Source organism: Equus caballus, chromosome 1 (assembly GCF_041296265.1).
Source record: "Equus caballus isolate H_3958 breed thoroughbred chromosome 1, TB-T2T, whole genome shotgun sequence".
NCBI classification, from domain to species: Eukaryota; Metazoa; Chordata; class Mammalia; order Perissodactyla; family Equidae; genus Equus; species Equus caballus.
In genome coordinates this window covers 65,637,086-65,664,029 of record NC_091684.1, presented here as the reverse complement: position 1 = coordinate 65,664,029, position 26,944 = coordinate 65,637,086, and the positions used below count along the sequence as shown (strand labels likewise).

At 48.8% G+C, this 26,944-nt stretch overlaps 1 protein-coding gene across 26 annotated transcripts in view; it reads left to right on the top strand.

Annotated features, from left to right (window-relative positions):
- KCNMA1 (potassium calcium-activated channel subfamily M alpha 1) overlaps positions 1-26,944 on the top strand; it is a 719,202-nt gene that overhangs the window by 145,508 nt on the left and 546,750 nt on the right. For 3 of the 26 annotated variants that reach the window (XM_070263850.1, XM_070263847.1, XM_070263843.1), the window contains exon 1: positions 26,452-26,628. The exons of the other annotated variants lie outside the window; for them this stretch is intronic. In XM_070263850.1, coding sequence (XP_070119951.1) covers positions 26,581-26,628 — 48 coding nt within the window. In that variant the 5' untranslated portion in view covers positions 26,452-26,580. Of the gene's footprint in view, positions 1-26,451; positions 26,629-26,944 lie in introns of those variants that run through there. 26 annotated transcript variants of the gene reach the window in all.

Genomic DNA, 26,944 nt, shown 5'->3' with positions numbered 1-26,944 from the left:
GTGTGGTATGTGTGTACGTATATGTAATGTGTATATATAGTGTGTGGTGTGTGTATGTAGTGGGTGTGTGGATGTAGTATGTGGATGTGTGTGGTGTGTAGTGTGAATTTATTCTTTGGACAAACCGGGGATGTTTCTCTGGGCAGGAAAGCCCTCATACCCACTCCCACACCCCACCCCGGTTTCCTCCTCTCCTCCTTGGCTGGCATAGTTGTGCTTACATTACCTGAAGGATCACAACAGGAGAATCCAAGTTTCAGGACGAACAAATGCCTAGAAATCACACTTCTCAGGGAAATAGCTTTTGGTGGCTCTTCTGGAGAAACCCTTGTCGCTGAAGTAAGATGAGATTTTCCCAAGTTAGACCCAAGCAAGGCTGCAGATCCTGTGGGCACGCTTTTAAAAACGATTACAGTAGTTGTCAGTATGACCAGGATTATAGTCCACTGGCTTATTTCTACTCTTCTGCCTGGCTTGCAGCTAAAAATAAGATTCAGGTATTAGATTTTTCTTTTTGTCTTCACCAAAGAGCAACCTCTGTGAGTGCTGGCACTGTTCCCAAGAAGAGTCCCTCCTCAGAGGCCTTGTACAGTGACCGAGTCTTTCTGCAGCTCTGGGCGCTCAGGATAAGGTGTGCAGCCTTTGGTTTACGTTGCTGGGGTGAAGCTCTTCTGACGTGCCCTTCTTCCAAGGGTAGACTCCATCTGGATGCCGTCCTACAATTGTGACACCAATCCCAATCCTGATTACCAAGTAAGATTCTAGTCACCAGTTACAATGTGTGGGGTTTTTTCCTACCAACAAGCAACTCTTGGACACCAGCTGGGTGTCCTACAGTTCAACTCAATTCTGACTCTATTTACCTAGAGATAGTGTCAGATCCCACAGGTTAAGGGCTCAGTCCCACAAGACTAGGCTCACATAACTCACAGAAGCATCTTACCCACCAGATTACCAGTGTATTATAAAAGGATATAACTCAGGAACAGCCAGATGGAAGAGATATGTAGGGCAAGGTATGGGGAAAGGGCGTGGAGCTTACATGCTCTCTCCCAGCACCCCAATCTCCACGTGTCTCCGACCCTGAAGCTCTCCAAAGCCTGTCCTTTTGGGTTTTCGTGGAGACTCCATCACACAGGCACCATTGATTAAGTCGTTGGCCGTTGGTGATTAAATTCAACCTCCAGCCCCTCTCCCCTCCTCAGAGCTGGGGGTAGGGGTGGAAGTTCCAGTCCTCTAATCAGATTGCTGCTTCCTCTGGTAGCTAGCCCCATCCTTGGGTAACTCAGGGATGGTCCAAAAGTCATCTCATTAATGTAACAAAAGACACCTTTATAGGGTGCTCAGCATTTAGGAAAATTTAAGGAATTTAGGAGCTCTGTGCCAGGAAAGGGGTTAAAGACTAAATATGTATTGCTTATTATAAATCACAATATTACACACTCCAGGTGTTCCCTTTGCAGTGACCAGTGAGGGACTTTAATGACAAGATTCTGTAGCATCACCTTGGTTTGCTTAACCAGAATCGTTGCTGGACCATAAACTCCATGAGGGCAGAGACTGGATCCATCTTAATTTTCATTGTATCCACGGCATAGTGTAGACAGTCCATAATCATTTGTGGGATAAGTGAATATATTTCCATTTTCCAAAGCCCTCCCCAGAATTGGCACAGGGAGCAGAGAATTACACCTGTGTCTCTTTCCTAGATCCCTCCAGTCAGTGAGCGTTGGAGAAGATGGCTCTGGGTTTCTCCCCCAGCTCCCAAATCCTACGTCCATCCAAAAGAGGCTCAGAGAATGGAGAGCTAGAGGCACAAGTAGGCATCTGACCATTGCCTCCTTGTTCACCATGACTGATGGAATTAGTATAGTGTTGGCAGCATCCTTAGGTCTTCATCTGCTATTAGCTAATTGAAATTACAAAAAAAAATCTGCATTCCCGGACAGCCTGTTCTTGATGCAGTTGAAGAAAGACTAAGGAGTTATATCAGCTACTTCCTGGCTCCTGTGGTCCTATTTTTGGCCTCAAACCCATTGTGAATTGTTATCTTTCCCCCCACCATCAGTGGGAAAATCCATTAACAAATTAAAATTCCCCCCAGAGTCAGAACGGCTTTAGTTTCTGGGTGACTTTTTCTTAAGTGACCTTAATTTTAATCACCAATGCCATACAGGTTTGGAAGCATCCACAGTCACTGAAACTCTTGTTATTTGTTGAGACACCAGAATGCTGGGGTTTCCACAGTTTGGCCAAGCTTCTGGGCTCGTGGTGATCCCTCTGAACGTCTTGTTGGTTTCTGAAGGTCTTTGCGCTCCTTCCTTTATTGGCCTGTCCCAAACAGTTTCTCAGGTCACTTTTTAAAAGTTCACACAGTCATGGGAAGTTTTCCACCACCTCGGGTTAAGGTATTCTAGCCCCTCAGGAGTCCCCTCTGGAGACTGTTACTACCTTTAGGAGCCTTTTGAAAGACACATTGAGAACAAGTGAGACTCAGTTCTCAAGCTGCCCCCAACAGGCTGAGTTATCCTTGGTTGGCTGAGAGAGCTGTCCAGCGTCATGGCAACTCCCCAGCTCATTTCAAAGTGAACTATCTTGACCAGAAATCCTCCCTCTCCAATAAACTGAAAGGGGAGGCTTCCGATTTCCATAATTCCGGGCTTTGGTGGCCTGCAGATGTTTTTCTTTCACCTCTGTTTTCTGGAGCTGCATTCTACGTTGTCTGACTTTGATAAACTGGAGGAGAATCAGAGTTCCTATTGGACCTCCGAAGGTGTTGGTGGGGAGGAGGTGGGGATTGGCAGGCAGGCCCTAAAGCAGTGATCTGTGGGAGTGACGGCCAGATGGGTGGGAGGAGCAGAAGGAAGTCCTGTGAGTGCAGGGTGGGAATTCAGACCCTTGTGCTTTGAGGTACTTGGGGCGAAGGGGTTTTTGGGGGAGAGGCAGAATGGTGAAGAGTTTGGCTAACCCGGAGAATTTGTTGTTCTCAGCTTTAATTGTAAGCCTCTTTGCTCACACAGAAGAGTAAGATAAAGTGGTTTGCCAAGACCAGGTTGGGTTAAATTTCCTTGTTAGTAATAAGAAGTGTGAGAAGCATTTATTGGGCACTTGCTGAGTGCCAGGACTTGGAGACTCAACACAGCTCTGTGAGGAAGGGACCATTATTATCTGCATTTTCCTGATGAGAAAAGTAAGCCGCTGTATTAGTTTGCGAGGCTGCTGCAACAAATACCACAGACTGGGTGGCTCAAACAACAGAAATGCATTATCTTTCAGTTCTGGAGGCCAGAATTCTGAGATCAAGATGTCAGCAGGGATGGTTCCTTCTCGGGCCGTGAGGGAAGGCCCTGTTCTAGGCCTCTCTCCTTGGCTTGTGGACGGCCATCTTCTCCCTGTGTCTTCACGTTGTCGTCCCTTCTGTACTTCCCTTCACCTGTCTCCAATTTCCTCTTATTAGAAGGATACTGTCCTTTTGGATTAGTGCCCACTCTAATGACCTCATTTAACTTAATCACCTCCTTAACGACCTTATCTCCAAGTATAGTCACATTCTGAGGTACTGGAGGTTAGGACTTCAACATCATTTTTTTGAAGGGGACACAGTTCCTTAACAGTTCCGTAACAGGCACAGACAGGCTAGGTAACTTGCTTGAGGTCACACAGCTACAGGATTAGAAGCCAGGCAGTCTGACTCCAGAATCCCCTGATTCTGTGCATACAAAAATGAGAAAATGCCAAAGCAGGGTTATGCAAATTATGGTCTATTTTAAATGTTTAATGTCTTTTAATTAATTTAAAAAGGAGGTCTTTTAAAAAGAAAAAAGTTGAATACAATATGACTACGCTATCAGAGGACAATTAGTTAATATGTAAACAATATTAATTCTTAGTGTACCACCAGGGATAAAATCTGGTACAGGATAGAAGCCTAAGCTTGACAGGCAATGGTATCTCTTCCCCATCCCATGAGCGCATGTGCGTGGATGTGTGTACACCCTCATCAGGGATAGCTTCAGGCTCTAAATTTGAGGCTCTCTGTAGAACTTGGCTAGTGGCCTCCTGCGCCTCCCTGCCCCCTTGGGGAATCCTTTCTGAAACTTTGGGACTCCCCAGTTTTTGGTCTTGAACCACTGTGCTCTGCTTCCTCCAAAGTCTAGAAACTTGGGTTCTGGTCTCTACTCTATCAAGAAGCAGCAGTGACCTTGGGAAGGTCAAATGCCTCACGGTTATCTTCCCTGTCTGCAAATGGAGGTGTTGGGTAAAAGGTGACCCTTCTGGGCTCTGCAGCTCCAAATGTCCCCATGACTCTGATGCCGTGACTGAGAGCTCTGCCACCTGATTCTGTGCTGCTTATTAAGCCAAACTAAACTGCAAGGTCTGGGACTCTATTGGATTGTCCTGGATGGCACCCAGAATCTTTGGGGTCTTCTAATCACCCAGCATTTTATCTGCTGAATGCTGCTCAGCCAACATCATTCCAGACAACTGCATGCGAGACGAACTTTCCATCATGAAAAAATACGATCAATAAAGAGGGGATGGTTAAAGTGTAGTTGTTTGATGTGAAGCCTGTCCTTTCCTACCAACAGTGTAGCAATAGCCTCTGCAACCCAAGATTTGTTTTAACAGATGGATATATAAGGCCAGGAGCCACTGAAGGTGATGCTGCATGTCAGAGAGAGGTGGCAATAGCTTTATAATATGGTGTCCTTCATGGTGTCTGGCTAGAGGTCACTGTGAGATCTTGGGAAAGGCTCCGTGTTCTTCCAGCTGGGTTTTCCCCTTCACAGTTTCTATCTTTTTTCTTTCTTTACTTTTTCCCCTCCTCTTCCTTTTCATTCCTTTCCTTTCTTCCTCTCTCCCCCATCCCTCTCTCCTTCCTTCCTCTCTTTTTTCTTTTGAGTACTGTTTATGTGATTTAGGCTTCACTCTCTCCAGGGCTTTCAAATTAAAGGTGACAACTTGCCTCCCTTGTGGGCGTCACCATTCCATGTGACATAACACGCGCGTCCTCAGCTCTGCGAATGAGTGTCGAAGCGTACAGAACTCTCTCGCATAGAAGGGTTATTTGCTCCTGTTCTCCCTTCTCTCTTATCTTTCTGGCCCCTTACTATCTTGGTGGAGCTAGATTCAGCCCGTCTCATCTGTGACTCTTTCTCTGACTATTGATGCCTTCAATGATTGATTATAAAATAACAGTGACTCCTTTCTTAGAAGTCATCACGATTTAACACGTATATAATATACATAATACAGTTGTATGCTTGGCTGGCCTTTGTCTCTCACTAGAGTATGGCTCTTTGAGGACAGGGACCCTTTCTGCCTTTTTCACTGTTGCCCTCCCAGAGCTTAGCACAGGATGTGGCTTACAGTAGGTTCTCAAAGTGTGTTTGTTGAGTGAGTGTGTGAGGTGGGTGGGAGGGTAAACCAGTCTTCTTTGGAGCTGAAGAAACAGGTTCAGATAGCTAGGTGGCTTGTCCAAAGCACCCCTGCTAGGCAGCAGATGACACAGACCTGGGCTCTCTCAGTGCACTCCATTCAAAGGGACAACAGTGGCACCAGCCACTCCCCTGCCCATGGGGAGCTTACTGTCTAGTTGGGGAGACCGGGGGAAGGAAGGGGAGAGCTGTGCAAGGAGCCCATGCTAGGCAGAGTGAGGGGAGGCATGGGCAGCCAGGCTTCAGAGGGGCAGGGAGCTCTGGGCCACAGATGAGTGGGTCACCCCTGAGCCACATGGCCTGTCTTTGCCTCCACCTTCAGCAGCTGCAGTTGGCTCCCGATGTTCTTGCCAAGGGTGTGACTTTACAGGACTTCTCACCTCCTGCTGGCTGAGCCCCTGCCAGGAACACTTTTCTGGGGTGCTCCTGTTCCCTGCCAGGGCGGATTTGGGTCTGTCCTTTTCCTCCCAGCATCCCATGGACACCTCCATAGGCTGAGCAGGGTGTGGACTGCGCAGCCCTAGGGGCCACCGGACATCAAGACTGTGATGTAGGCAGCACCCTCTGTCCCTGTGCAGTGGCTGAGGGATGGGACAGGGACTGGCAGGGACTGGCACACTCTCTGAATATATGAGGGAAGCGATCATTTGCAGGAAGGGCCCACCCCTGAACAGCATTTGCTTTACAGTGGGGGAAGGAGCCAACACTCATTAGATGCCTGCTGTTTGCCAGGTGCCAAGAAGGCTTTGCATGTGGTATTGTATTTAATCCTCCCTACTGCCCTCTGAGGCTGATACTGTTGTTATCCCCATTTTACAGATGAGAAGGCTGAGGTTCAGTGTTTTTCAGTGGCTCACTCAAGGTGGGCAAAGCCAGTAAGTAGCAGAGTCCAGATTCAAACTCAGGCTCCTCCCACTCTGACCCCACAAGTATTTCCATGATACCACCGTCCCTCCTAAGACCTGGGAGAACCCAGGAGACCGGAGGTCCTGTCCTGGGGCCAGCAGGGAGGCCCAGCCGGGACGCCAGGACTCCCTCTTTCCACTCGCACTAAAATGCCCTTGTGGCTGCAGGCTGCCTGGTGTGCCTGGGCCCGTGGATCTCCAGCCTCCGAGCCCTTCCCAGAGCCGGAGAAGGCCAACCAGTTGCTCTCAGCGCTTGCTCTCTGAAGCCAGCTGTGAGCAAGGAGCCTGGCTTCTGCTGAGGCCTCTCTGCTGCCCCCAGCATCGTCAGAGACTGTGTTTGGGCCTCAGGTGGGCTGGCCTTTTCGTGAGTTCCATTTTGGGTGTGCTTCAGTCTGTCATCTATTTTTGGTTTAGAATTTGTGTCATATCTCTTTCTTGCCTGCCCCTGCCGATTTACACACAACCACAGTCCTGTGTAGAAGACAGGTGCTCGGCCATCTCAGCCCCTGGGGCTAATGGAGGGAAGCAACGACTTTGATGTAACAAGATAAGCAATAATTTAGAACGTTCTGTCTAAGTTCTATGATATAATTTTCTCCCACGGCAGATTTACCTCCTCAATTCTGTTCAACTCAGACCAGTATGAGAATGGCTTTCCCCTTCCTGTCTGCACACCAGTCTGGGTTGGCTGTCAAGAACACGAGTACCCTGAAGCCCTGAAGAGAGTTTGCCTTAGAAGGCAGGGAGCCTGGTCCTTGTCCTGCCCCTACGTCTCACTGGTTGTGTGACTTTGACACACCCACTTAACCTCTCTGAGCCTGGGAAGACTCATTTCTCAAATGGGAATTCAGTAGCGATACCTGAATTGCCCAAAGGAAGGGACAGTGCTAGACTGCGATTGCAAGTGGAATGCTCTATGGCATACCTCAGATTTGCTGCTTCCCCATTAGCAAGAGGCTTTGTGGGGGGCGGATTGAGAGCTATTAAGATTTGAAATGAAATTAGGAGACCATCTTTCCAGTCTCTGTGTCCTTCAAGGATCATCTCCTCACCTTTCTCTCTGTGCAATGATGACCTCAAGAAGGGGGAAGGGAGCAGCCTGGTAGGAATGGAATAATTTACTTGTAAAGGCCTTCCCACTTCTCCAAGGGCTTGCAGATGGAGGATTTGACTTGAGCCTCCCAGAACGGGTGAGAGAGGAACAAGGCTCACTTACCTGGTAGCCCAGATGAGGACATGCCAGCACCCAGAGAGGTCAAGTGATTTTCACAAAATCACACAGCAATTTGAAGGCAATAGCTGGGGCAGAACTCAGGGGTTTTGACTCCCGATCCAGTGCTTATCAAACTTTAGTTTGCACAGGAATCTCCTGAGGATCTTGTGAAAATGCAGCTCAGGAGATCTGGGCTGGAGCCTGAGATTTGGTATTTCTGACAAGGGCCAAGATGATATTGATGCTGCTGGTCTGGGGACCTCACTTGGAGTAGCAAGCGGCCCACTGAAGCCAGGAGGCTGGGGTCTTTGCAGCCTGATCAAGCAGGAGTGAGCCCTCTGCCTGTGTGAAACCTCAGCCCCCCCTTTACTGATTTGTGTGCCCCTGGCTCGCTCCCGAGGCTTCCTTCCCTGTGCTGTGAGGGCCTGGGCTCCTGCCCGACTGCTTCCCTGGCCCGCTGGCTCCAGTTTCATCTTGCTCAGTGTTGAAGTAAACGTCACGTCTCAGCCAGTTTCTTGCAAGCCTGCTGGTCTAGGTGCGCAGTCCCCGTTCCACGGAGATCTGAACGCTGGAATGACCTCCTCTTGGAGCAGCAACCATCCTGAGTGCTAACCTAGTTTGTATTTTTAGAGTGTGCTCCATCGATTGCTTAACTTGCAGAGCAGCTCCTCTCTGCTCATTGGGGAGGTGCCAGCAAGGAGTGTTCTTCCTCAGGCTTTCTCGAGCTACCTCCCTCCTTGTTCCTGTCTCTCATGAGCTCAGAGTCCTTTTTCCTTGGTGCAGTATCCTTAGCATTTAGGATGGAGAGTTTATTCACCCCATTTGGTAGATGTGGTGGAAACACTGAGGCCCAGAGTGAGTGACAGGTCAGGCTTGGGCAGCACAGTGTGACACGGCCGAGAAGCAGGGCTCCAAAGCCCTTCACCTCCCCACTGGGCAGAGGTCATGGAAAAGGGACATCGTCCCAGGCCAAGCAGGGTCAAGGGCTCTCTCTGAGCCAGATGAGATGGCGGTCTGAAGGGAAGCCAGGTGGGGGCCGTGTCCCGTGTCACCTGCAGGTAGAGTGAGCTCCTGGCTCTGGTTTTTATTTATAAAGTTCAGCTGGAAAAATCCACATGCTGGGAGAATGGGGTCAGGGCCACTTAAGCCAGTGGTTTCTGCTACACCCTCCCCACCCCACGGAGACCGTTGACTCCAGCCGGAGACAAGTGGCCAAATGCCTCTGTTTGAGTTTCACCCCAGTGTCTCCCCATCTGGCAGAGGTGCAGATGAGCAGCACTCAGCCAGGAGGCTGCAAGAGGCAGACTAGCTCCCAAGCTGGGCTGGGCTGGGGAGGCCTCTCTGGGTTGTGGGGAGGGAGGTGCTCTGAAACTCGGGGGTGATGTGGTCAGTGGCCAGCACTTCTTAACCAAGCTCTGTCCTGGACCTAAGGCCCGTGGATGTGACAGCTTCGTTTATTCTTCCACCCATTAAATGTGAGCATCAGCTGTGTTTAAGGCACCAGGTGGGATGCTGTCGGTGTTACAGGGCTCGGGGTGGGGCAGGACGTGAACAGGACAGTTTCTTTCTCAGGGACTTGAGATGTCTTCCTGGGAAAGCGTACTGTGTATATCTGTGAAAGTAAAGGCTAAAAGCATCAGGCAGTGTGTGCCTGTGTGTGCTTGTGTGTATGGGTCTGTGGGAGTATGTGGGCATGTATAGGTGTACGTGTGAGCGTGTGTCTATGTGTCTGAGTGCACATATTTGTGTTTATGTGTGTGAATATGTCTGTTACAGTGTGTGTTTATGTGTGAGTTTACATGTGTGTTTATGTGTCTCTGTGTGCATGTATCTGTATGTGTCTGTGTGCCTGCGTGCTCACGTGTATGGATGTTCTGTGTTGTCCATCAGTGTTAGTGTTTATATGTGTGTTTGTGTGTGCATATGTCTGTGTGAATATGTGAGCCTCTGTGCTTATGCCAATTTGTGCATGTGTCTGTGTTTCTCTGTCTCTATGTGCAGGTATGTGTATGTCTATGTGCAAGTGTGTGTGTGCATGCACCTGGGTGGATGTGTCTGAGTTTGTGTGTCTGCAAGCATGCTTTGGGCTGTGGCTGTTTGAAGTCCACCCTCAGTGGGAGGCACCCAAACAGCCCCAGGTCCACGCTGCTCTGGAGTTGGCCCTTGATACCTTGGATAGCGGATGAGACAAGGACACGTTCCCTGTGGAATGTCTCTGTTTGGGTCCATCCTAGATGTCCCCGCTGCACAGAATACACTGGGCAGTACTTACAGGTGAAAGGAGAAGAAGAAAAAGCAAACAGGACCGACTTCACTTGATTCAGCATGTGCCTGGTCCCACACTGCATGCACAGCAGACCTGGAGTGCACCAGACCTGTCTCCTGTGCTCTGCGCAGAGGGAAGCTGAGGCAGGAAGTAAAGAGCCTCTGGGGGAGGGGGCAGTGTAGCCCAGCCTTAAATTGAGACTGGAATGGCCCCTGGAAATGGACAGTAGGTGGTTGGCAGTCGAGCTTCCACTGCTGGGCAATCTGCCCCCTCCCCCCTCCAATATTGTAGCTTCGTTAAGCTTAAGACTACACAGAGTTGAGACCCAGCACATCCATGTCTGGTCCTGACCCTTACTGTGTGACTTTGAGAAAGTCACTTGACCTCTCTGGGCCTCACTTCCCTACCTGTAAAATGAAGACACTGGATCATCTCCTCATCTTATAGGAACCATTAAATTCTGTAACTGAACAAGTCACTGCACAAGTGGCAGTCTGGACAAGTGTCACAATAGAAGAGAAAGCACAGTGCTCTGGGAATAAGGCTAGAAAAGAGGGAGAGTCTAGAAAGGCTCCTTGAACTTGGACTTGAAGGATGAGTGTGTAGGGGGAGACAGAGAAAAGAATGCAAGAAGAATCTGAGAGGCACAGGATGGCACAGCATATTTGATTCATTTAGCAAACATTCATAAAGCACTTACATAAAGCAGGCATTGTTCTAAGATAGGGGTTGGCATTGTTCTAAGATATGGCCTGCAGGGCAATCTGGCCCCCACCCCTGCTTTATAAATAAAGTTTTATTGGAATATCCATGCCCATTTGTTTACCTATTGCCTGTGGCTGCTTTGGGCTCCAGGGCAGAGTTGAGAAGTTGCAAGAGACTACATGGGCGCAAAGCCTAAAATACTTACTACTGGGCCCTTTATGGAAAATGTGTGCCGCCCCATTCTAAGTCCTTTACAAACGTGGACTCATTCAGTCCTCACAGTTTGAGAAAGTATTATTGCGCCCATGTTACAGATGAAGAAATTCAAGCTCAGAGATATCAGATAATGTGCCTGACTCCACACAGTTAGGAAGGAGGAGATGGGGCATGACCCAGGCTCTTGGGCTCCAGAGGGCCTGAGCTCTGGCTCCTGTGCTGTGCTGAGAGCAGCTCCCTGTGGAGGGAAGACAGACGGAAGTTTTTGAGCGCTGGTCTTCAGAACACTACTTTGACCTTGCTAGGCTTTTGACCAGGGCAGTGATGTCTCAGAGCTCTGTTTTGGAAATTGCCATAGCATGGATATTCAGGGGCCAGCCTGCCTAATGGGGGTGCCCAGTCTCCAAACTCTCTCTCTCAGGCTCTAGATAGTTCTTGGAGGCAGCACCTGCGTGTATTACCCAGGTGCTGTTCACAAGGGCTTCTCCATAAAGACTTCCTAATTTAGTTTATTAGTCAGTGTTTATTCAGTTGCCATGTGCTGTGGTATGTGTCCTAGTTGCCTGCCTTGGATTGTAAATGATTGGAAGACCTGGGTTATGTCTTTCTTGGTATGTTGTCCAGGGGAGAATGGCTTCTCATCAGGTCAGAGGATTCCAAGGCCACTATCCTATCGGGAAGGAGCTGTCAAAATGCCTGTACCCAGAGGGGCTTCAACACGAGCAGAGTTACGTACAGGAGTGACCAGTGATGGTAGCAGATGCTGTCAGTGCCCTGCGCATGTCCCCCAGCACTCTCCATTCCTATCCCACCCAGCTGCTCCTCCTGTCAGCTCCTCCCGCCCCCCACTTCCTGAAGCCAAAGTGAGCCAGGACAGCTGGAAGTGCCCAGAGTCAACACCCCCAGGAGCAACCCCAACCATAGACCCTGAAGGGAGTATAAGTACCCCAGACTCCAGCCCCTCAGGTAGCATGTTCTGAGGCGTGTTCTATGCCAGCGCTGCCCGTAGAACTTTCTGGGATGATGGAAACATTCTGTATCAGTGCTATCTAATATGACGTCTACCAGGCACATGTGGCTATTGAGCTCTTGAAATGTGGCTAGTAAGACTGAGGAACTGATTTTTTAATTTTAAGTAATTTAAATGTAAGTAGCCAGGTGTAGCTGGTGCCTGCCACATTGATCAGGGCAGTTGTGCCCTGCTTCCCAGAGGTCTGCAGTGGGACTGAGCCGCCCCCGTCCATAGCAGTGTCCTGACCGTTATCAAACCCTGCATCAAATGCCTCTGCTTCCCTGCTCCCTGCTTGTTTCTTCCCTGGAACTGCCACCCAAAGAAACTATTCGTGCAAGTCATATGAAATCACCATTTTTTAGGTCAGAAAATGGTTGAATGGCTGTACTCTCATATGACTGAGTTTGGCGCTGACATCTATGCTTTGGGTCTGTGCCTGGGGGAACCCAGCCTCACGGGGTGTTGAGGTTTGTGTTGGTTCTTGTGTGCAAGCCGTGGGAGGGGGTTGAGGTCATTCGCTGCTCTGGCTGGGTTCTAATCCCCACTGTGCCTCAAAGTGGCTTTGTGGCCTTGGGCAAGCCACTGACCCTTTCTGTGCCTCTGTCCTCAGTAACGATAATCCTGCCTGTACCCCTGGCTTGGTGCCTGCCCTGCCTGCCTTGCAGAATGTTTAGAAGGAACAAGGGAGCTCATGGGTGGGACTATTCATTAAAGGAAGTGAGTCCAGTGAGAACGTAAGGTACCCTCCTGTGTGGGGCCGTTCCCAGCTGCAGTGTCCCAGCTGTATTCTCTCTGGGTGGAAGGATGCCCATTCATGGCTGATGGAATCCAAACGGTGTGTATCTTTGATGCTATAGAACTGGCATTCTCGCCTGCCCCAGGCCGCTGAATGTGAGTACCCTAAAGCTGTCTTTGCATATTTGGGTCTTTTTGGCAGGGAGCACTTAGCAGCTAGCATGAGCTCCTGAGCAGGAATGCTGGGAAAACTCAGCCTGGCTGCCATTTGATCAGAGCGGGAGCACTATTTAACGGATGGCTGCTCAGGGCCTCACATTTATTTCCCTCGTCCACAAAAAGTCAGCAAACAGTCTAACTAGGAGGTGACGGTGAGGTTTTTCATTTTTGGCTTTTTCCCGGAATGGAATTGGACAGGATGGGGCAATGCACCTCAACCCTGTGGATTTTCCTAGCCCCTCCATCTTCGTGAACTTCCTAGGGGTTTGTTTCTTCAGCTCAGGCTGGCCTTTCCCAGAGCTGAGAGCATCCTAGAATGCCCATGCTGGAGGGAGGCTGCTGGTCCATCAGACCATTCAGGAAACCCGAGCTCATGCCAACAAGTGTAGCAGGAGTTTATATGGGGAGCTTAGGTATAAAGGTGTTGGAAGAGGTCAAAAGTCAAGCAGGCGATGGAGAGGCAAGCAGGAAGGAGCAGTGGTAGGAGGCTGCTTGTGGGCTGGAGGGACAGGGAGGAGGCAGTTTAGTTTCCTGGACCCAGGCTCCAGCAGCACCTGGGGATGCTGGGACTTTGGGAGGCCTGCTGAGTGGGGCAGGACTGCCACAGGGGAAGGACTCTCTGGGGAGAGCAGGAGATGTGAGGTGGAGAGGCCCTGTGGACATACCACCCAAAGCAGAGAGAGAGGGAGAAATACCCTTCTCTCCTCCTCCTTACAGGCAGAATGCAGTCTTCTGCCTGTCTTCCTACTGGCCAGGCCTACTAGAAGGCAAAAGAAGGGAGCAGGGCGAGTCTGAGGGCAAGCAGGCGAATGCCCAGTGTGAGGACCGGAGAGAGAGCCTTTAGATGAGATGTTCTCCCCCTGGGGCCTGGGGATGAGCTTCGGGGAGTCTGTGTACCTCTGGGAAATGTAGGCGCTATTTTGTCTCTATGTCTGCTTGTGCCTTTCACTAGAAAGAGAGTCAGTATCTTTCTTCAGATTCTCAAATTGGCCTGTACCCACCAAAAGTTTCAGTTTCAGCATAATCAATAGTCCAAACACCTCGTCTTATGCATGGGAAATCTGAGGGTGCAGAGAAACAACCATAGGTGCCTATATTATACCTGTATCTTTATCTATAATAGAAACTCTGCTAAGTGGCTGTTGTCCTTCAATTATCCTGAGTGAGCCTGTTAGGAAAGTCCTCACTCTGCTCTCTGCGTCTCCAGAGCCAGGTGTGTATCTTCTCCTCCCGGGCAGCCTTCCTGAATTCAAGCACACAGACCAGCTGCCTCCACCATGCTCCTGCCGCCCATGGCAGCCGTGCCATCGATCTAGTCCAGGTGCACCGCACAGTGTGTGAGGCAGGCAGAGCTGGCCCTGGAAATAGAAGTCAGTTCGCCTTCATTCATTTCCCTCCTTTAAAAAACATGTGCCTTGCACCTACCATGTGCCAGGCCTTTGGCTACTTGCTGGGCAGACAATGCTGATCAAGATAGATGATGTCCCTGCTGTCACAGAGGCAGGGGTAGAGTCAGAAAATAAGACAGCAAAAACACAAACAAGATCATTTCTAATCATGATAAATGCTGAGAAGATAACAGAACAGGGTGATGGAATAGAGTATTGAGCGTGGAGTATGGGAGTTACTTTTGATGAGAAAGCCCTCTCCTAGGAGGTCATTTTTAAGCTGAGATGTGAGGGGTGAGGAGTCGGCTTTCCAAGATCTGGAGAGAAAGCATATCAGATGAGGACAAGAGCCCGTGCAAAGGCCCTGAGAATAAGGACAAAAACAAAACAAACCCCCCAAAACAGGCCTATGCCATTAAAGCCAAATGAGAGCTCTTGCCTTACAGTCCTTGAATCTTCAGACTGGCCCTGCCTCGCCTCATGCAGACTCTTCTTTAGTGCGTGAATGGGCTGCAAAGTGCCCCTTTCTTAGCCATGCTCCGTTCTCAGCTGGATGTCTGGCAGGTGGCTAGAAGCTGGCTCTCTTCCTCCCAAAACAATGGTGAACATTTTTGGTGTCTCCAAGATGCCAGGAGGACGGCAGATTGTTTCTGTTCAGTCCATCAGTCTCACAAAAGCCCTGAGATCAAAGAGCATGGGCTTAATTTATTTTGTTTATTTTGCAGAGGAAATAGTGCTTCCTTGGACTGAAAGCTCTGAAGACTAAAAGCTGAATGGAGGGGGGGGAGTTTGGATTAAATGAATGGGCTGGCCAGCTCTGACCCAGTTTCCACCCAGCAGAGCAGTGATGGGGGAGGGAATTGCATTCCAGTTCTCTCTGCGCTGGCCCAGGGGCCAGTCACTTCTCCAGCCTGCCCTTTCATGGGGGACGGCCCTCTGCGTAAGTCAGGCTTGATGCAAGTGCCCTTGAAGGTAGCTCGGGAGGAGGGGCGGAGGCTCATGGTGTGCAGCAGCCTCGTGCACTGTCTGATCCTTCAGGTCTGCCTGACATTACCCCCTCACCCTAGCAGTGAGGGCAGGTGTAGATGTAGTGAAGGTCACTTTAATTTTTTTATGAAGCCGTCAAATGTGAATGAACTGGGGAGAAGAAACCACTGCTCTTCTAGACTGCAAAAGAGCATTCAAAATGGGGAATTCTGAGGAGGCCGTGAGTGGGCTGGGCAGTGAGGGCAGGGGACATTCCAACTAATTGCTGGAATAACTAATTAGTGCTGTGGTCACAGTGAGCAAGATGTGCCCATGAGAAGCTTGGTTCTGGGAGTTGTGGGTTCATGTTCCTGGTCCACATTTCATTAGCTGTGTGCCGTTGATAAGATCACTCTGTCTCTTTTAGAGGCCTCAGCTCCCTTACCTCTAAAATGGGGGTAATGATACCTGTTTGTTTTACCTTTCAGGGTTGGTGTGAGGTTCCAAAGGGACACAGGGCTTGAATGTGCTGCCGGGCACATAGTAGGTACTCAGTAAATACTGGGTTGCTTAAATGAAAGAATGCATGAATAAGTGAAAGAGACCAAAGCTGGTATATTATTCTAGAACTTTACAACTGTGAGGAATGATGATTAATATGGTAGTGACAGGGAGGAAGTTAAGGGAGACGGTTGCAAAGGACCCATGGAGGTCCGCCGCCCCAGGGGCTTGGTCAGCTCTTTCAGGAGCCCTCGCTGCAGGAAGATCAGTCTCTGGACAAATCGCAGCTTGTCCTGCTCATGCAGGATGGGTACCTGGGAAGCACAACCCTGGGGTGCTTGGGTCTGTTTATGGATTTCTTGTTCCTCTAGATTGCTTTTAGACAGCTGTTCATGTGAGGACCTTAAAGGAGAATAGAGCCCAAGAGTGGTGGAAGGCTCTAACTATGGCATTTTGAGTGTGCTCCACTAATTAAATAATTACATCATTGATCCCCAAATGAGGAAGGAAAGAGTGAAGGCGTCAAAAAAACAGGACACGTTCATATGTAGTGATCGCCGACAAGCTCTGATTGTGACAGGCCCTTATGAATGAGGAATGAAGACTTCTCTAACTTAGGGCTGGTCAAAAGAGGTTCAGGAAGGCTGAAACACAGGATAAACCCAAACTAGTAAAAATGGCTAAAGATAGCCACAGACCTTTGTAAAATAATAGGCCCAGAGTTAGAAGATGAATGAGCCAGGATGATATCACTACTCAGGACAGGTGACTCTGTTAGCAGACAGAGGGACAAAACAGAAAGTGAGCATTTCTGTGTTTTCTCTCTATATTCTCCACCTAGAATTGTTTTTCTAAAAGATAGAGCTAGGAACAACAAAAGATCCCGAAAAGCCAAAGGAATCCTGAGAAAAAAGAACAAAGCTGGAGGTATCACACTCCTTGATTTCAAAATATACTACAAAGCCATAGTAACCAAAACAGCATGGTACTGGCACAAAAACAGACACACAGATCAATGGAACAGAAGTGAGAGCCCAGAAATAAACCCACATATCTATGGACAGCTGATATTTGACAAGGGAGCCAAGAGCACAGGATGTAGAAAGGAGAGTCTCTTCAATAAATGGTGTTGGGAAAACTGCACAGCCACTTGCAAAAGAATGAAAGTAACCATTCCCTTACACCGTGCACAAAAGTCAACTCAAAATGGATTAAAGACTTGAATGTAAGACCGAAAACCATGAAACTTCTAGAAGAAAACATAGGCAGTACGCTCTTTGACATCGGTCTGAGCAGCGTATTTTCAAATGCCATGTCTGACAGGGCAAGGGAAACAAAAGAGAAAATGAATGAATGGGACTACAGCGAGCTAAAAAGCTTCTGCACAGCAAAGGAAACCATCAATGAAATGAAAAGACAACCTAACAATCAGGTCTCTGCTACTTCCTTTGGAGGGTCTTTGATCCCACAACAAAACACCCAGCTTGGGTGGCTTAACACAGAAATTAGTCTTCTCACTGAAGAAGATGGAGGCCAGAAGTCCGAGATGAAGGTGTTGGCTGGGTGGCTCTGTCTGAGGCAGCTCTCCTGGGCTTACAGATGCGGGTCTTCTGCTGTGTCTTCACATGGTTGTTCCTCTGTCTGCATGTCTGTGTCCTGACCTCCTCTTATGAGGACGCCAGTCGTATTGGATTAGAGCCGGCTCTAATGACCCTATTTTAATTCATTTACCTCTTTTTTTTTTTTTAAAGATTTTATTTTTTTCCTTTTTCTCCCCAAAGCCCCCCGGTACATAGTTGTGTATTCTTCGTTGTGGGTTCCTCTAGTTGTGGCATGTGGGACGCTGCCTCAGCGTGGTCTGATGAGCAGTGCCATGTCCGCGCCCAGGATTCGAACTAACGAAACACTGGGCCGCCTGCTGCAGAGTGCGCGAACTTAACCACTCGGCCACGGGGCCAGCCCCAATTCATTTACCTCTTTAAAGACCTTATTTCCAAATACCGTCACATTTGGAGGCACTGGGGGGTTAGGACATCAACATAGGACTTTTGAGGGGGCACAATTCAGCCCATAATAGTACCCCACCTGGTGCCCTGTGAATTTGAGACTTCCTGCTCTGACTGGTGGGACATGACCTGTTCCCAGCCCATGTGAGCTCCGGCGGCTGTTCTCTGTGCTCCTTCAAGGCGTGTCTCCCCCTGCCTTGGGCAGTTGTCTCACACACCTGTGCTGATCAACGCTTAGCTAAAGACTCATGGGGGCGCCTCGGCTGATCTCCAGAGTGTTGCCTGAGCCCTTCTCTTTGGTGCCCAGCCTCCAGCCCGGAGACTGTCCAGGCCACAGCACAGTGAAGGGGGCCCCAGGTGGAGCCCAGGGGTCTTGCTGAGTTGAGGAGATGGAGCTGGGATTCCAGGGAGGCCAAGGCTGGAGGCTGGGGCATTCGTGGGCTCCCCTCCTTTGTTTCTCTCAGGAATTCTCAGGAATTGCTCTCCTGCCCTGCCTGAGCTCCACTGTCTGCAACTCCTTGTTTCAAATGTCAAGTCTTATTTTGCAGTTGTTTCATGAGGGGGGTAAATCAGGTCCCTGCTGCTTCCTCTGGAGGGTCTTTGAGTAGTGGGAAACACCTCTAGTGTTCTGGAACTTTTCATTCTTGCTAGTATTTCTCAGTGAGTGTTAGAAGATGGGTTCTGGAATCTTCATTCTAATGATGTGGTTTATCCCTGGGAATAATTTTTGATTGGATTGTTAAGCTGAGTGCTTGTGAGCTCTTAAAGATGCAAGTGGTGGTCCTAGGAGCCAACCTGGGCTCCATACACACAGGTCAAGCTAGAACCACCAATTATTAAGGAACACATCTCAACCTGTAGGGCTTCCTTTACCATGAGTTAACCTAAAGTCACAGGAGTGAGTTTTGCTATGTACCAGGATTTCCTCTGTGCCAGGTTTTGTCCCTACAGTATCTCTGTCAGTCAGTTGCTGTCATCCCTGTTTTCCATATGAGGAAACTACAGAGAGATTAAGGAAATTTCCCAAATCTAGGGTTTGAACTCAGTTCTCCCGGCCCTTAAATGAGATGCTACATTGTCCAGCATCTTCATCAGCATCTTGATTAGGGAAGATCCAAGAGCTGGAACTTCAACTCAAATCAGCAAAACAGAAGCAACAGATCAGACACGAGATGAAGGGTCCTTCTTTGTCCCTGCATTGAGAGAAGAAAACATCCTCAGAAGCAGATGGAAGCTAAATACTTAGTCCTGGAAAAGGCCTCCTTTTTGAAAGGGAACTTAGGGCTTATTCAGTTCCCAACTTACAGCTGGGGTTAGTGGTGGCCAGCAGCCAATAGCTCCTGAGTTCGTGTCACACTCATGGGCAGACAGGAAGCTTCCCTGGCAGGACTTTCTCCCCGTGGTCCCAATCTCCGTTGTATGGAGGGACTTTTCCTTGTACATTTCTAAATTGTATAATTATCCGAGTAGCTGGTGGATACAACTTTGTCGATTATAAATAAATCATCACCTCGCCTCCTCATCACCATCAAAATGTCTTTCACGCTCCAATTAAATTAGCTCACTTACTTCTTTCTCTAATAAACTTTTCTGAAAGTTAACCCCCTTGACTCCATCTGGAGAAGAACCCTGGTTAGATGTCAATTATGCCTTGCTCTCCTGGGCACCCGCTTCCCTCTGTCCTGTGAGTGTAACTCACTCTGCGTGACCATCATGCCTGATCTGGGGTCACGCATGTGGTCTGGGTAACCACACAAGGCATCACCAGTCTTACTCTATTGTGTGGGGGACCTGGACTGAGGGAGAGCAGGGGCAGGTGAGGAGAAGATCACCGTCTGGTAACTTCCTCCTTCCAGGGGCCGGGTAGGGCAGTGGGGGGAAGGGGAGAGTCTTGCTGAATTTTATTAAAAGAGCACTTTGCTGTCTTGGAATGCCAGCTCATGTCCAGAGCAGTGAGGAAATATAGGATTTGTGCTTTTATTGTCACGCTTTTAGCAAAGTTTTGATGGGAAGGAGACATCAAGTGGGGAGTTGAGTCAGAGCCAGGGGTTTTCCCACGCAAAATGCTTGTGAGACGTAGTTTTCTGTGGTGAAAAGACTCGTGAAATTAAAAAAAATGTTTGGTGAATATCTGCAAACTTTTGTTTACTGCAGGGTTATAATTGAGCTATATGCTTTGGGTAGAAAAACCCAGGCATGTAGGTCTCTGTAAATACAGGTGCCCTGACGTGGCGATGGCTGGTAGCCTGGCCTGTAAGCAGGAGGGGCAGTCACTAGAACACGTGGTCCACACGCTACAGAGACTGCCCACACCTGGGCGGGTGAACATCTGGCCTCTGTTTGAGTACACCAGGCTGCCAACCCAGTTTACAGGTTACCTCTTCTGGAGCCTGTCCTTGTAGCCCAGGCTAGAAGTGAGCTTTCCTCCTCTGAACCCCACTTGCGCTTCATCCATATCTGTGCTATTAGGGCTCTGGACACTCTCTGCCTGAGATTTGAGTCGGTTACATACCTTTTTACCTCCTTACCTGGACTGTACCCTCCTTTGAGGACAGGGTCCAGGTCTGGGTCATCTTTGTGACCTCTCCTTGGTGGACAGGTCACCTTCGGGTTAAGAGGTTCCTTTTTCTTTCTCCCCAATGTCCTCCAGCCAATGTGTTGCTCAGGGTGAAAATAAGAGGGTGGTTCCTCCTCTGTATTCTGGGAGCCTCTGGGTCCGGCTGCCCTTGTATTTCAGGGGCTCAGAGCTGATGGAGAATGGCTTCAGCTGAGATTTGAAGCTAAGCCAATAAGAGTTTTGGTTTGCTGCATTAGCTGGCCTCTTGTAGTGGGTCTCACGTGGCCCTCCCCCTCACCTGGACTCAGGACAGTGCGGCCTTTGGGTGGGTCTGTGGCAGGACATGACGGCTGAAACCCTGAAGTCTCGAACGTCTGTATGAGGGGCAGTACATCCTCTTCCTCATAGAATATCTTAAAGTTTAAAAAAGAGGCTTTTTATGATAAAATCATGTGTCTATGGTAGAAAACTTGAGAAATACAAAAAAATTATAAGAAGAAAGCAAGTTCAACTGTAATTCTACAATGCAGCCATCATATTTTGGTGTATTTTATTATTATAATGAAATGTTATTCTGAAAACATGATTGGATCATAATGTATGTAAAGCTTCAAAATATAGTTATGTTTAAAAATAGAATTAACACATATGATAAACATTCAAATAATTCATAAAGTATAAAATGAAAAGGAAAAGTTTTACTCCTCCCCCTCACCGTCCCTGACACCTCTCTCTAAAGGTGTCTACTCTCAGAGAGCCTCTTGTACCCTCCATGGAGGGGTGTGCATTCACTGGGTTTTCTGTGTGTGAGTCGTTAAGCTTATTTCTTACTTTTTAAACTTAGAAATAGGAAATGAGCATTTTCTTCTGCTATTTCTAATATATTTTTAATGGCACCACCTCAGTCTGTCATGACTGTTTACTCTGTTGTTGGACATTTAGTTTCTTTCCAGTTTATTTGTTACTAAAAGTAACACTTCATAATAAAAACATCTTTTACATATAATTTTTCCTGCCTCTGCTTATTTTTTCTGGACAGATTTCCAGAAATGGAATTATTTTAGCAAAGGACAGGAACTTGTATGGCTGTTGGTAGATACTGTCAAATTATGATATATATTTTTCTGTAGAAATAGGACCATTTCTTTTTCCCATAAATTCTTTTTGATATTTTGAAGATTAAAAAAGTAATACAAGAAGACCTGCTCTTTATAACAAGTTCCAATGGTACAGAAGTTTGTGGAATGAAAAGTAAAAGGCAACCCTCATCACCATCTCACCTCTCCTCTGAAATAAGGTCTGGTGGAGCCGAACCAGGAATCAGACAGACCTGGGTTGGAGCGCGGATGTTGCCATTGATTAGCTGTGTGGTGGTGGGTTGGTTAAGCAGTTGCTGGGATTTGGTCTCCCATCTGTAAAATGAATGTGCCAACCCTCGCCTTGTCAGATTGTGTGAGGATGAGGTGGGTGTATGCAGAGGGCCTGGCCAACGGTCGGCACTATTACTATTGTGGTCTTTGTTGAATGACTGACTGCTGTTCTCTGTGTGAGGTGTAATCCACAGACTCAGGCTGAAATCGTGCTAGAAAGCAATACCCTCATTCTGATGAATGCCGGTCCTTCTCTGTGAGATTGCTTTCAGTCTGAGCTGATAGAATCACAATGCTGTGAGCTCCCCAAGTAGGAGACAGCATTCCCAGCAGCGTGGGGAGCTACAGCTGTTCCACTGAGCTTCAGCTTGTGTCCTGGTGTGGTTGTCTAGGCCCTTCGACTAAGAGGATATCATCGCTCTTTTATTAGGATGGACACACCCTGCCTTATTCTTCCTGAGAACTCTGACAGTAAGGAGAGAAGAATCAGGCAAGAGAAGTCCCAGCGAGTGTCCCCTTGGAATGTCAGCCTGCTCAAAATTGTAGGCGTGACACCATATACCCTGCTATTTATATTGCACTAAATTCTGCAAATATCTTTAGTAACACTAAGCGCTGGGTTGTTTTAACAGCATCTCTAATTATAACCTTTTTAACGTTTCTCGTGCTGTCATGCCATCCTGATTAAAGTGCCGTAGTGAGTAAAGCTGTTTGCACCTAGTGGCAGCATTGCTAATGAGAAGGTGCCACTAAACTGACCTCCAGGAAAAAAAGGCTGAGCCATCATTTAGAATACTGAGGACCCAATGAGCCACTGCTCTGGATCCCAGGATCCAAAACATCCCAGATCAAGCGTCTCCCGTGTGGTCTTCAGGCTGCAGGTGCGAGATGAAAGAGCAAGTGCGCTGTGTGATTCCAAGGGAGCCAGAGGAAGGCAGTTTTTTGTAAGGTGTTTCTATTTTAGTGGCCTCAGCATCATTTAATCTACCTGATCAACAGCTACTCTGAGTGTGCCTGGAAGAGGGGCAGGCCCTGTGAGAGCTCAGTCACCAGGTAGAAACTTATATAATTCCATCTATTTGTCAAATGTTTATTGAGCATCTTCTCTGGGAGAAACCCAGATTATAATAATAAGAGGAAACCCTTGATACCAAGGGGGATGAGCACTGCTGCAGACTGGGTTCTCTGGAAACTGATACTGAGTTTGGCGAAGGATGTTTATTAGGCATCAATGCCTGTGAAAGGAGGGGCAGAGGCAGGATCAGAGGGACAAGTGGAGGGCTGATGCAGGACCCCCCACGCCTCAGCCAGCCCTGCAGGAAGCTCAGAGTGAATGTTGCCCGACAGAGTTGATCCCTTTGGGCCGGAAGGGCTGGACCTCTATACTCACCTCTCATGCAGTCACCAGATGCTGACTATTCCAGGAAGGGTGTGACCTTGGGTCAAGCTACTTTGTAGCTGAGGCAGATCCTGATGGAGCTGCAGGCTGTCTGCTGACCCCACCTCCTTTAGCTGAGCCACACGTCTTTCCCTGAAGGTGCATCGGGCCAGGGTGTCTCCACAGGCAGGCACGGCTGATGAGGGAGGGCGTATGAGTTCCACAGGAACCTTGAAGGACACCTCGGGCTCTGGGAGTCACAAAGGAACAGGGAGGGCTTCCAGGTGAGGAGGACAGTGTGAGTGAAGGTAGGGAGGTAGGAAAATAGCACATCACAAGGCAGAGAGAGTATGAAAATCATTGCAGCTTGGAGGTCTAGGCAGAGATCCTGTCACCATTGAGAAACGGGTCACCTCTTATGTGACCTTTCCTGTTGTTTGCTGTGTAGCTATTCTCTGAAGCCTGTAACTCCCATCACCTTTACGGAAGACAGGCAAACCTGGTGATGCATCTTCGCAAGTGACCTGGAGTGGCCTTTGCTCTGTGTCCTCCAGCCAGTGCCCCTTGGGCACCTGGGGAGATTGTCTGCTTCTTCCTGCACAGAGCCTGGGTTTTCAGGGCTCGTCCTTCATAGAGGTGGCGGTGACCTCTGGGGCAGCTGACCAGGGCCTTGAGAATCTCATTGAACCTGGGCACCCATTTCAGTTCACAGGCTCTTCTGAGGTGGGCACAGGGGATCTGGATAGAACTCTCCAACTCCCAAGCTTGGTAGGGCTGCCCTCGCCCTCTGACCCACATCTGGATGAAGCTGCCTGCCAGACAGCCAGATTGCTGGGCATCTCATAGCCCCTCAGATGAAGAAAGACTGGTCTTTGGCCTGATGGCTTGTCTGTTTTGATTCCTGAGAAAGCCCCCAAGCTGAAGGGAATTTTGTAGGCAGTGACTCTGTTCAGCTTCACTGGTGGTCTGGGAATCTCCTTAGCCAGGTGCTTGAGGCATCAAAGAAAAGAACATGGAAACAGAAGTCATATCCCAAGGAGGCAGGTTACCAGGTCCAGCCAGCTCCCTCCTGGCACCTGCCTTCCCCACTCAGTGCCTTCCTCTCACATGCTCCCTGTTCCTCTCCCAGCCTCCTGCCTTCCTCTGGCTCTCTAGCCCATGCTATCACGTGACCGACAAGGGCCACACCGTGAGTCCTCATTGCATGAAGTAGGATTTCCTCCTGACTGTCCTCAGAGGCCCTGGCTTGGGTGTTGTGGTGGTATTTTAGGCTTTGACAAAGGAGGAGAGATAGAGTGGCCCCTTGGCCTGTTTGTGGCTAACCTCCCTTGGCCTTAACTGATGACTGTGGTGACATCTGTGGATAGTAAGCGGGTCCCAGCGCAGCCCTGTGTGACTGAGTTTCCTGAGTTATCCATATCAGCAGTCAAGAAGCCAGACCGCTTGGCTGCTAATTCTGCTCGCTGGTACCTGGTGTGGAGTTTGGGTTTCAGGTCCCTCCTGCCCACTCACTACTGAGTTCTATTAGGAAATATTGCATACCTAAAAATAGCAATTACTTATAAGTATAGTAATAGAAGTGTCAGAAGGTAAAGTTAATTAGGAATTTTCATTAAAGGATCTTGTTGAAATTGGTCATTCGTTTATATTTTTCTGATCTACAAATCAACCGTAGGGACATTTATATCTTTTTATTTTCCCATATGTGCTAGCATTGTGTGTGTATCTATGAGAGAGAGAGAGAGGGAGAGAGAGGGAGAGAGAGAGAAAGAGAGAGAGAGAGAGAGAGGGAATCTTTCTGTGGAAGATCCTGAATGGGTTGTTTCCCTTTAAATGGGGCTTGCGTCAGCTCAGCACACGAGATATTCTTGGAACTTGCCTTGATAGAAAGCTGACATACTAGCCACATTTTTTTCTTGTGGCTTCCCTGGGTTTTCTGAACCTGAGCAAAGCTTGTTTTCCATCTCTAAATACTGCTGGCTGGTTTTTGCTGTTGGGATTCCAGCATTTGGGCCTATCTGGGGCAAGCTTTGGGCATCTCGTAGGTGTTCCGCAGCTGTAGTTGGGTTGCTATAGGAACCAGATGTCACTGTGCGGCATGGGGCCTCTTTAGTTCTCCATGTGCCGCCCCGGCCTGGGGAGTAACAGTGACAGTGACACCCTTGTTCACAGCCCCAGTGGGGAATTCCCTGTTCCATCCAGCAAGGCTTTGCAAGGCCCCAACCATGGCGACCACCGCAGGGGGTCAGGAATTCTTGAGGTGTGTTTTTCCCTTGCTCGGGGGAGCCTTCACCTTTAGACAGGCTGCCCAGCTGCCCCTCGGGGCTCCGCAGCGCTCACTGGGGCAGGGTGTCCTCGGGCATTTGGGAATGCCTGGGAGGCACCAGGATAACCTCTAGAGTGGTTGGGAACACTAAGGCTGATAGCCACCCTGGGGCAGCCTCCCCCTAAACCTGGAGACAACTGAGGCATTTCATGTGGCATTTTACATCTCGAGAACCAGCTAATGGGATGGTGAATGTAATTGCCATGTGGCAAATTAAGCTTACAGTGCTGTTTCATTATTAATTTCAATCAAAGTCATTAGTTACTATTTAAGGATCTGTCTGCTTGGCCCCCTACACCATACTTCATCCGGCTGCCTGCAGCTTTTGAAGAAGAGGGAGAAATGGTCTCTTTCTCTTCGCTGCTGCTCATCCTTGGAGAATTTACTCTGGTGAAATACTGGGTGATTCTCAGGACTGAGTCTTTGCCAGAGCAGAAGGAGTCTAGACAGCTCACCACAATAATTCCATATGCTTGGAAGTCTCAGCCCCATTAAGCAAGTTCCTACTATGTGCTTACCACCTTTCTAAATTATATCCTTGTATTCTCAAAACAGCCCTTTGTGGGAGGCATTTTTTAATCCCCATTTCTCAGATGAGGAGATTGAGGCTCAGAAAATTAAATGAATCACCAACGTTCGCCTAGCTAGGAAGTGGCATAGCTAAGATTTGACCTTGGTCTCTGATTCCAAAGGCTGATCCCTTCATGTTCCACCTGAGAGCCAATGCAGGGCCAGGCAGGCCTGATTCCTTGTGTGCTGAGGTCTCTGCACTTCATGAGGACTGTCATTCTCTCCATTGGGCAGTTATCTCATCCTGTCCTCCATGGACCCCATGAAGCCCAGCCTAGATGAACTCCCCTAAGAAGGATTTTGCAAGCCATGACCACCACCAATAAGTGACTCTGAAAATGCCCATGAGGGGATTTAGTGATGGATCCAAAGGAGGCAGGTGTCTGTGGCAGCCCCTGTCGGCTGGAGCATCCCAGAAGCCTGCTGGGACCACTGAGAAGAATTTTCCTATGGGAAAACATGCATGAGGAGACAGTCTGGCCTCTCAGTGGGAGACTGGTGTTCCCCAGGGGCTTTTCTCTCACCCAGTTGCCCATCTGTATGTGTGTACCCATCTGCTCCTGCATCCTGGGTGATCTCGGGCCATCACCATGGTATCTGTGTTGCTGGGCCAACACATTAGCTGAAAAGCAAACACATGCCAGGAAGGAGGGCTCTCCCTGCACCTTGGTGACCTGTGCAGAGCGAGGACTCCTGAGCCAGGATGGGAGGAGGAAAGATGACAGGGTAAACAGCAGGTGTCAGACACTTAGGGAAATGTATTCAGATTCACACTGAACAGGATCAGCAGCCCCAAGTACAGAAGTCGAATGTGCAGACTCCTGTTGCCACCTTGCCTTCCGCTGGGGGCTGAAGAGGTAAGCGGGAGGGGGAGAAACCAGCCACTTGCATACTAAGTCCAGTGCACATGGGGAGTCGGGGCCAGATGTAGATAAAAGCTGCCAGTGACACTCTTTAGGGAGCATTGCCATGTGCCAGGCTCCAGGAGAGATTTCTCTCTCACTGGTCCTCATCAGCAATCCCAGGTCAGTACCTTTATTGTGCCCATCGGATAGTTGAGGAAACTAAGGCACTGAGTGACTAAGGCACTTGCCCAAGGTCTTACAACTGGTAAAGTAACAGATCCAGAAGGCAAGGCCAGGCTCATCTGACATCAAACCTGGGTCCCCACTG